We start from the raw sequence: 11,204 nt of genomic DNA on the forward strand, positions 1-11,204 counted from the left end.
CATCATGCCTGCTGATAAAACTTTTTGCTTTGCAAAAAAGGAGAAAATGGCTCACATGGATCAGGAAACATTTGGTAAGAAACACACACAAGGCATTCTCTTGAAAATAAGTTATTAACACATCTACTGTGTAAATAGTAAAAAGGGTCTATATGGTAGAAAGCATGAGATATATAAAAGAGTGTCTTTAACATGTATGTGAACGTATTGTCACTCCTTGATGGGAAGAAAACTGTCAGTGTTTCTGATATAACAGTGTATGGCATTTTCAAAAATGACATAGTGAATCTCTGTTTAAGTATAAAATATTTATTCCTATAAGCCCCTCGAAATTAAGGTAAGTAATATCCCACCCTTATTTTATTAATAAAATAAATGCACCCCTGCACTGCTAAGAGAGCATGACCTTCTTGGCCAAACTCAACTAAATATGACAGAGAACTTGAGGTCTCAAAGATTTGTTAAAAGAAATTAAACAATGATTGAAAGAGAGAAAGATGAAGACAGCTCTGCTTCTTAGGAGGGAAGGCTGTTGTGTGAACACAACTTTATCACCAAGTATCTGAGAACACATGGAATTGTGATATTAAGAATGAAAGACACAGAAAAAGCAGGTAACAAGAGATTACTGCTCACATAACTACATGTTCTTTTTATGGATTCTTCTACAGTTCTTAGGTCATTGTTGTTTGAAAAGTTATATGCTTGCTAGCGGTCATTCCCAAGACATTGGCAACAGCAACTCACCAGCAATATTGGGTGCACAGCTTTCAGTCGAAGCCACTTGAAAAGCGTCATCCAAAGTTCGGGAGAGCACACACCAAATGCAGCAAGCATGCAAACATAAGGTGTCCATAGATACTTCACTCTGAAAAACACTGAAATAACTTAGTTGGGACTCTGTGCATGCCTCTGTATTCAAAGTATTTATAAGAACATTCAGATTTTTTGCACGTGTCAAACACAGTCTGGATGTTCAAGCAATCTGAGATCCTATTTGATGACACCGAAGGGTAAATTAAGGAAAAGTCTACTAGCAGAAGAGCTGGCACCTGATTATCAGCTGCAAGATGCAGGAGCAAGATTCAAGGTAAAAGATGACAAAACCCTTCACAGCGTGCAGGGGAGGATGAAAGACAAAGAGACTAGTAAAGTCACTTGGCTTTTGTGGTTTTCCAGCCAAGCAAGGATAAAAAGCAGCTATTCAGCAAAGCTGTACAGACTCTGTACTATAAGGAAGCTCCTGAAGAAAGAAAGGAAAATATTTAATAAACAATTTATGATTTGCTGGTATTGTCTGCCTCTGAAGGTTAGACTAGTCGAATTAAAACAACTACATGGTAATACAACAGTCTGCTCACTTCAGGAATTTGTGAATATTCAGATTTTAGGACATAAGTGCAATAGAAATGCAAGCCTGTCACCTTTAAGCTGATTTAGCTGAGAGCCAAGATTAGAAATGTCTTTGAAACATTAGCTTCTGCAGCTTTAAGAACTAACACAATACCTTTGAAAATAGTTTTGCTGCTGTTTAACAAACCAAATTTATAATCCATGCTAGCCTAGACACAGGAAGGTGGATGAGAAATCTTTCACGTCCCAATATTCCAGAATATATGCTGTTCATCAAAATGCTACACAAGGTCTTGCTAGAATACAGTATTAAAAGACTTAGAGCACACTTCTACACATAAATATCATAAAGAAAATTATTAAAATCTCCTTCAATTAATGTCTTGGATTTTGGCTGCATTAAAGCTTGGAAAATGTGTTAAAGAGACCAAACACAATTTATCATATACCTGTATCCAATTTATAGTCAAAATTATTTTTGCTGTCTCTCCTACTAACTAGTACCACTACACGCCAAATACATTTCTGAAAATGGGTGCATTTCAGAGGGGTGAATGGTGTATCATGTCCAGTTAGGAACATTCTGTTGCTTTCAAAAGAGATACATAAAAATCAGACTTACCCTTCCAAACACATCGCTAGACAGCCAAGCAAAATTGTATGAATTACATGATAAACTATTTCTGGCCTCTCTCCGATTCGACCATCCTCAAGTTTAACTGTCTCTTTAAGTGGTTCACCACTGCAGTTGGAGAAAATGAGACATCACTTAATTCAGACATTATTTCAGGCAAAGGTGCCAATAAAGATATTGTTACGACTGTTATGTCAGCAGTACACTGAGATTGTTCTGTGTCATGTCATACAATATCGTTGCACTGCTTGTTTTTCATACTTCATCAATGACCTATCAGTAACTGCCGTTCCTTGTTTTAGACTCTAACCTCTCTGGAGCACTGGCTGTGAATGAATACAAGGGGATCACCACCTATGACTACAAATACTCTTTTTAAGGTAATCTGGCACCAAGTGACAGTCTAATTTAAGAGCATGTACACTCCACGAACATTTAGATCAAGTATGCTGTATATGCATTTCTTCACACCATTAGTCTGGGGAAGAATTACAGAACATGCAGGATGATGACAGTGTATGGATGTGCATCCCATTTTATGGCAAAGGAACATAATAAAAAACAGGTTTTAACTGCATTATTATAAAGTCCAGTAGTATATTATAAATAAAAATAGTAATAAAAATCTTACAACTAATGTTTTTCTACAAATGAGATAGCAAGGCACACAACAGATGACATTTTATTCTACTATGATGTGATTTCAGGCTGCAATTTCATAATAAGCTTCCTCAAGACAAATGGAAAAATTTTTGAGATGATGAACTGCTTCAAAATTAAAAAAAAAAATTGAGGAGGGGGAAGGCTTATTTTAGGCATTTCTTTAAAAAGCTGTTGGGCATACTGGAGTCACTGCTCATTACAAAGTAGTAAATAGCTATTGCAACCACTAGCAAAAAATCAGAAGTTTGTTTTGTTGTTTTGAACACGCTATCACACATCCAACCTGACAGACATTTTCATTTATAGTAGTATAATCTTTATTTATTAGAAGACTTTGTCCTTGAAAAAAAATCTATTAATATTGGCTGCAGACAAGTGAGAAATATGCCCCGATGCCTGAGCAGTTACACCATTCATCTTCTACCAGAAAGAGGCAGTTTCCTAGCCATTGGGTTTCTGAGACAAGTTACACTAGAATCTACAGCATTGCTATTTTTAGTCTGTAAACAGCCAGCTCCACTATCCCTTCTCTCAAGGGAACTGTGAATCACCGTGAAGCTAAAAAATACTTGTCAGTTTTGCTTCAGCTCTGTTCTGAGCAGCAAAGGCTGATGGGCCTTATCACAGTAAACAAGAGTTTTAAAAAAAAACCTAACAGTGAACCATTACAAATCTCAAATCCTCTCAACATCACCCTTCTCATGCTTCACAGTATGTAAACTTGAAAAAGAAAAAACCCAGCAAACCCAAAACAGAGGAACAAATTCTCTAGCAACGAGTTAAGTTTGCTGCTGGGAGAGAAAAAACAGAGAAAACATCTTTCTCCCTCCCAAGGGGAAGCGACATAAACACATCACAGAACATTAGTCAGAGTTGCATAGGAATTGCCCCTGTGAGCAAACAAATCAATGACAACTCCCTGTCCTGACTGGAGGGATGCTTAAGAAGCTCCTCGCTAAAGGACTTTCTTTAGGAGACTCTGGTGGGACTTTTTCCCACTGTTGCTCACACCCTGGCAAGCTCAATGGTGCAACAAACTTCAGAGGAACAAACACAATGATCATTCACTTAGACATCCATGAACCTACTATCTTTAACTTTTTTTTTTAGTATTTATACTTACCAAATATTTCTAAAAATGACCTGAGTTACAGAAAAAAGGCATATAATTAATACTAAAATATAGAAAGGCAACACTGATGACTGTGTTAGGCGCAAAAAAAAGTCTTGGGAGGGTGCCTGTAGAGATTCTTGACAAAGCAGCCAATTCATTGTAAAATTCCTAGTAAGGGAAAAACATCCCATTAGAAACAATACCCCGCAGATCTGAAAAACAACGAAACTCCAGCACACAACCAATCATTTTAACCTACTCATGTCATAGGAAGCTATTTGAAATTCATCTTTGAAAAGGTATCTTTTTTATCATTTGAAACTGTTTTGCAAGTACTCTTTAGAGTAATTGTCAAAAGCTTATCTTCCAAAAAAGAACCTGTGAGCTGAAGAGACTGGACTATGAGTCTTTTATATCACAAAACCTCAACCTCCCATGTAAGTCCATTATGGGGACCACAAAGCACTTCATTGTCACAGTGGATTACGATTTTAGAGATACTGAAGCAAGGTATGCTTGCCATTCCAAAAGGGGAGATGAAGAAGGGAAAGTGGTCATCTGAGATCACAAAGAAACCCAAGCCACTGCCAAGAACAGAATCCTTAATGCTGAAATTCTAGTTCTGCAGCTGAACCCACCTGATCATTCTTCTTTCTCAATTAACGACCAGAAAGTTTATATACTCTGCCAAGAAGCACTATCAGTGCGTACTCTCAACTGGAATTGGTGCAGCGTGCGATGCCGTGAATGCATTCTTGTCTTATTTAGTTTTGCTTTCCTCCCTCTTTTGTTTTTCTTTTCCCCCAAGAGAATACTAGGGAGCTGAACCACTTTCAATTGGACAGAATCAGTTTAAAGATTAACAGCTGGGCATGTCCAAACTGTCCTTAAAAGACAGCTCTTGAAGCTCTTGTGCTGCAAACTGTACTTCCAACCCACAGTTACACAATTTTCTAGGCGTAGTTGCACCCAGTTTGTCTCAATCACCGGCTTCACTGCAGTTTGATAGCCTGGAAAGTAATGTAGCAGGTCTCCAGAAGAAAAAAAATAAAATCCATAATACCTGGTAGCTGAATAAACTGAAATCCTGACCAGAAGCAGTCTTGTCTTTTCTTGCCAAACACTTAAGAACGTGTATGTATGTGTGTTAAACAACACATCTTAGTCAATGTCATTGCATCTTCTCTTCCAAAAATTCCCCAACAATTTCAGTTATGTATGATGTCATTTTCCGCTTCTTCCCCTGAAAGGCTGTGAAGCAGTTTTCTAAGAGAGATGCAGTTTCCAGGAGGGAGTCCCAAATCCTGCACAGAATTGCAAGTCTTGGCTTGGGTCCAGAAGGTGTTTCAGTCCTTACCACTACTTTGTTCGATCTTTTCCAGAAAATCTGTAGCCATGATGTCATCTTCTTGTAGTCCAACATTCAACTCTTTTACAGATGCAAATAGTGTTTCTTAAAATCGCAATAATTCCCTCTGACTTTTCAGTTTTCTCTTATCCTAACTTCTTCCAAAATGTGTGGGGGCGGTGGGGGGGGGAATGGGGGTGTTGTTCTTTCAAAACTAAACTCCCAGAATCCAAACCAGTCTTGAGACAGTATTGATAGTTCATGACTCTTCTCAGAGCCCTCTGTTTTCCAGGCTCTAAAAAGTTAGTACCACCACCTTTACCATATTATCTTTGCTTTCAAGTTTTATTAGAAAACACTAAACAGGGTATGAAAAGTTTTGCTTTTCAACATCAAAAGAAAACAAAGATCTGTGAAATGCTTTCACCCCAAGGCATGAAAAATAGCGAGGTGCCACAGAAACCTCAAAATCCCAAGTAAAATCTGTATATGCATTTTTTTTTAATTCAATCTTAAAACCAGGTGACTACCTCCTCTAAAAATTCTCACAAGCCACTGCAATTTTACGCTTCTCAGAGTAGTTTCAGAAATTCAGATATCTTAGACGGTGTAAAAAGTTAAAAAACTTACTTAGTTGTGTTTAAGCCAAATTTTATTTCAATGAACTTCAGCAAATGCTCATTTTCTTTATGAGGAACAAACATCTGAAAATTAATTTAGCAGAGAAAAATCTTATCAAGTGCTGGAAGCAGCTTTCACGTAGTCACTTTATTCAGATTACAAAATCCAGGGAACAATCAACTATTCAAGATTTAGTCAAAACTAATAAATTGGATTAAGTGTGCCAATTAAGGTGCTGGTATAGTATTGTTAATCTTCACTTAAATAATCCTGTCTTTAGGGTTTCCTTGAGAAAAGTGAAAAGTTGCCAATATGTTGCCAAAAGACTACCGAGTGGTGTAAAAAGGATCCTGGAAAACAGACATAGACTTACCCCCAAGCAAGCTAAAGAACACTGTGTTTGGCTCTGCTAAACAATAGGACTGCAGCCTTGCAAAAGGTATGAGCATTTGTAATCTTCACATAAATTGTCTGAGAAGACAAAAATTCTGTGTACTGTCTATGCAATTTAACTCATATTTTTCAAGGTCAGGTTTTATTTTCCTGGAGATACAGCAAGGCTAGTCAGTCTGAATGACACAAGAAATCAATCAGATCCAAGCAAAGTTTTCAGGGTTCACTAGCTTCTTTAAGTTGATACTGTCAATTAAGGCAACCAGGGTGAATTTGAGACAGAGAAAAACCACAATGTAAAAGACAAGAGCCAGCAAGAGGGAGTTGCTAATCAAAATACAAGACCAGTCTAAAATCCCACTGTGTCATCTCAACTCTTAGCTGACTCCTACACTAAGTGAAGGTCTCTATTCCCATGTTCTGGTTGAAGTTTAATTGAAATTTTAAAACTATGCTGTGAGTACTCATTCCTCTTCCTGGCTTCTAGGTCTTCTCCATGCACAAGAATATTGTTTTAATATTCAGACCAGCTTGTAAAGGCATTCCAACTTATTAAAAAAACCCCACATTTATGAAGTAGCTTAAGTGTGATTTAAAGAGTAATTCTATATCAGAGTATTTTTATATAGATATAAAATGACTTGATTTTTAGTACGTCAAGTTGCTAAGTATTACACTATGAACTCTCCGGTCAATAAGATAAGTGATACTTCAAAAGATTTTTCCAAGAAACATCTGCAACTTTCCACTTAGATTTTGACAATTAACATCACTTTTTAGCAGGAAAACTTACCTTTAGCAAGAAATTTAGTGTCACTGTTATTGTAAGTACCAAATAAATGTACATTATTTTCAGCAATCTTGACATAAATGTGCCTTTTTTCATGTTCATCTGCGAAAATATTTTAAGAATGCTGTATCATTTGGAGTTCAGTTTAAATAAGAAAAACTACACTCAGAGTTAGAGGAAAGTCTAGTTACCTGAAGGCATTTATAGAGCATTAAAGCTGCTACAAGACTCAGCAATGGTGACACTAGTAAGGCTGAATTTTCAAACTGCAAAAGGTACCCCAAGAAGAGTGAAAACAAGTAGATTTTGTATACTTCATGCACCTGTTGAAGAAACAAAATAGAACACAATAAATTGAAGTTACAGTGGATGTACTTCTTGCTTTTCAGAGCTTTTCCTCTGTTAATCAAGGGATCAATGGATCTCTGTTTGCCACCTCATGAATCTAGCAGGGTACTGTCTGACTCGGGAAAAGTTTTTTCACACCAAAATGATTCTGGTCAGCGTCAGTAACTAGTGCACAATTACTTCACAAGAACTCTGTATACGTGCCCAAAGCAGCAGGATTTTACAAGGTCTCCACATTCTGTAACACTTCACTGTGATGCAGCGTGAAGCAGTAACCATAATGCGACAGTACGAACACAGCATTTGTGTGGAAGAGCTGACTACCGTAAATAGGTGCTCTCCTTGCCCCTACAGTAACTTGTTCATTTAACCTATGTCAGCAATACAGAGACTGTTACTGACACTTTCTGTTATTTACTAACTGATAAGCAGATCTCATAAACCCTGATACTTGATTCTTTAGACTGTTATCAAAACACCCATCTTCTTCCTTATATTTTAAGGACCCTGCTTTGAACTAAAATAGATCAAACACTTCCCACTGCTGAGGAACAGGGGGAAAAAAAAACAATTGAAAGAAGAGGTGACAAAAGTGCATGCAGTTCAAAACAGAAGCCACTTCTGATAAAATGAGAAGGCACACATGTACAAAGCAGCATATATACCATTGCAACAGGCAGGATAAAAATGTCTTATTGTTGCAGCACTCTTATGAACCATTTTGCAAAATAAATTAAAATACTTTCTTGTATTGAAAAATCAATTTCCCTTCATTATCTGACTATTTATTGGCTAAATCAGTACAGGGTGGGCTATTCAGGGTAAAAATAAGCCCCTTAACTGCACAGAGGCAACTGAGCAAGTTTTTTGTCAGCTCCACCCTGCAAATAGGGAAAATAAAAGAGGCAGCTAGGCCAAGAAAGATGCATGACTGAGTACCATTCCTCACTCTTTCAGCTCTCCAAGGACATTTCAGGTCTCAGAAGCTTTGTTGAGCTTCTGACCCTTTTGTTAGGAAAGCTGACCCAAACACAGTAGCCTAAAAGAGAGCAAGTTTAAAGCCATTTTACTCTTCCAATGGACGTGACATGCACTGCAACTGGACCCAGGCTGCAAGACACTCAAGATGTCACTCAGCCTGCATCCTTTGGAGCTTCTGAGAGGTATTTATGGCAGGCACCTGTGAGGCTGTATTTAAGTCCACAAATATCAGTAGGCTGAAAAGTTCTAATACCTTCTCTGTCTGTGCCAGGGCAAAACTGTCTAGCAGAAAAAGAGAAACAGCTTGGACAAACAGGAGATAATGACTGTATTCCCACATCATCATGAAGGTATATGTTGAAGCACTCACCAAAAGGTAACAAAACTTCTAAAGAAAAAAAGAAAAACAAAAAAAAGCACATTAATTTCATACCTATGCATCCGTGTCACTAAGTAACTGAGAGGTCATTAAAACAGAAACTATGGAAATTAATTATTATTTTCAGAAATAATTAAATACTGACTTCAGACATATTTAACATGTTCTCAAATGGAAGAAAGTAATTATTGGAACATTCAAAAATCTTTTAAGCCAATCAGAGGAAGTATCTTTGACAGAGAGACAGGGAACAGAAGTTACCACCATTTTCTCTGAGCGACAGGAAGAACAACTAAGTAGTTTACGTAGTGAGAAAAATTCTGCATCAGTTTATTTTAGAAAGACAGTAGGCAGCTCATTACCAAACTGTTCTCTCTGAACCCTCACGGGGGCATAACAGGGCAGGGCACGAGTCGCTTTGCAAAAACTGCACAAGCCTAGGTGAAATCCATGTGGCTGTTTTGAAAAGAACAAACAACAATACATCTACTGTTTTCTGCCTAGTAGGGCAATAGTGAGAGAGGTCACTACTCTAGAGCACAGATCTATTAGCAACTCCTTATTAAGAAATTAATTTTGCTTTACCTCAGCAGAACAATTGAGGTTTTTTTTTAAATAGCCTGTGAGAGCTGCTACTTGACAGGCAAAATACGGCAAAGCCCAATTTTCCCTTGATGGTATGGAGTAATCAATTCTTGTTGTATCTGTCCTAGAATAAAGTACAGACAAATAAAATTATTAAAAGATTTATGGAACAAAAATATCAAGGAAAACCTAAATATCACTTCTAGTTATCAGCAGGGCCTTGAAAGCAAACTATTTCTGTATTAGGTGTAAAGTAATACTGGCACAATTTCACTGCAGATACAGGTCACAAATTTAGTAGCAGCATGGAAGGTCCAATCTTTTCTGATTTATTCAACCGGTCTCCTTATTAGCTGGCTTTTATAGGACTGAAAACAAAAAAACACCTGCCTCCAGCCTTTCTGACCCACCACAACACTGTGTAGGTCAGACACATCATGCACTACTTCTGCCAACCTGCACTATCACAACAAAGCCTTCTCTGGCCACCAGCAGAGTTAAATGACCTTGTGCCCACAGGCAGGGGACTGCTGCCGTAACATCAGCTTTTCACAACACCATAAAAATCAGCTCATAGCTGAGAGAAAAAAATTCCTGTCAGTTCTCATATAATGTGTTTTAAATAAGTGATTTAGGCAGTCGAGTACAACATACTTATCATCCAAAGTGCTCCCTCACAGCAGCGGCACCAGCAGATACTCTGTCTACAGGGAAAATTCTGCCCAGCAAAACAGGAGATTAAAGACGGATGGGGAACATGCAGGGTCATATCATGGACTGACTTGACAGTATCTGCACAATTAGAGCTGTAGGAGAAAGTTTTTAAAAGTGCTAAAGTGACTTAGAAGCACAAGCCACACTTTCAAATGTGATCAAAGGCATCAGTTTCAGAGGTACGTAGTCATCTTTGTGTCTACTACTTTGTGTTTTTGAAAAGGAGCATCAAGCTCCTTTATCATCTTATATTTGAAAGCACCATCTTTCATTTTTACTTCTGAAGCCTCTTACAGAGGTGTATTTGGAGCTTTTTCAGCTACTAGACCTTTCAATTTGTTAACATTGTTTAATCTTCTTTGCTGTTGAAAAAACCCCAGATTTATTAATCACTTTCCACTGTTCACACTTGATGAACAGTGTTTTTAGCTACTAATCACAGATTCAGTTGTGATGACTTCACAATCCTAAAAGGTGCTTCCCAACAGTTCAACTTTTAATGTGTACCTCTAACATTTTGCTCCTCTGTAGTTCTTTTCTTTCAAGTGGTCTCAAGTTCACTGACAGCCCCAGAACTACTTGGTGATAAACCAGGAGCCTGAATGCAAGTTCTCATTGCTCAGATGAGGCTCCCTGTTATTGCACTGTTTCATAAAGGGAAGGGACATTTTCTTGCCAGCGAAATTTTTTAAAACAAAAAGAAAAAAATCTTAAGATCAGAATCCTCTAAGAAGATTCCACTTTGCACAAAACGCCACTTGAAAAAGCAGATTAAAAAAAAAATCAAAGACTCCTTACTTTGATAAGGAGAAAGACGCACTGGGTCATTTCCTTCTAAGCAACAGAACAACTGTCAAATATTTAGAGCTGGTCACAGAGAGCAATTCTGTTTTACAGCAACTTCAGAAATTCGTTTTCAGTCTTCACCAGCACAAGACATTCCAAGGAATGTTTTTTGCAAAATGGAATTGTGTGAGAATACTGATGTATTCACACACTACTACATCAGTATTCTCACACATACATAAAGACAGTTCAACTGGCAGCATGGATGGTTTGGACAACAGGAGGCCTTTCCATTAATAAAAGCATCATGTGAATCAGTGCATCCCTGAGAAACATTTTGCATTGGCATAAGAGTTTGCTCTCACAATGAGAACATAAAGTTTAATAGAAAGCATTTCAATCCACTCTAATATTTTAAAATGCCTTATTGACAGCTAGATTGTATAAAGATGTTTTTCTTACCTGTTAATAATGAACCATGCTACAGTCAGCATT

General features: G+C 37.5%; 1 protein-coding gene across 2 annotated transcripts in view; it reads right to left on the reverse strand.

The window, feature by feature from the left end:
* The window catches only part of DPY19L4 (dpy-19-like 4 (C. elegans)), a 29,550-nt gene that overhangs the window by 11,126 nt on the left and 7,220 nt on the right, over positions 1–11,204 (reverse strand). For both annotated transcript variants that reach the window (XM_010140983.1, XM_010140984.1), the window contains exons 7-15: positions 11,172–11,204; positions 9,210–9,333; positions 8,499–8,633; positions 7,108–7,239; positions 6,920–7,018; positions 5,743–5,816; positions 3,774–3,932; positions 1,976–2,095; positions 748–868 (exon numbers count right to left, since the gene is read on the reverse strand). In XM_010140983.1, coding sequence (XP_010139285.1) covers positions 748–868; positions 1,976–2,095; positions 3,774–3,932; positions 5,743–5,816; positions 6,920–7,018; positions 7,108–7,239; positions 8,499–8,633; positions 9,210–9,333; positions 11,172–11,204 — 997 coding nt within the window. The remainder of the gene's footprint in view (positions 1–747; positions 869–1,975; positions 2,096–3,773; positions 3,933–5,742; positions 5,817–6,919; positions 7,019–7,107; positions 7,240–8,498; positions 8,634–9,209; positions 9,334–11,171) is intronic.

This window comes from Buceros rhinoceros, unplaced genomic scaffold (genome assembly GCF_000710305.1).
Source record: "Buceros rhinoceros silvestris isolate BGI_N320 unplaced genomic scaffold, ASM71030v1 scaffold6548, whole genome shotgun sequence".
Taxonomy (NCBI): domain Eukaryota; kingdom Metazoa; phylum Chordata; class Aves; order Bucerotiformes; family Bucerotidae; genus Buceros; species Buceros rhinoceros.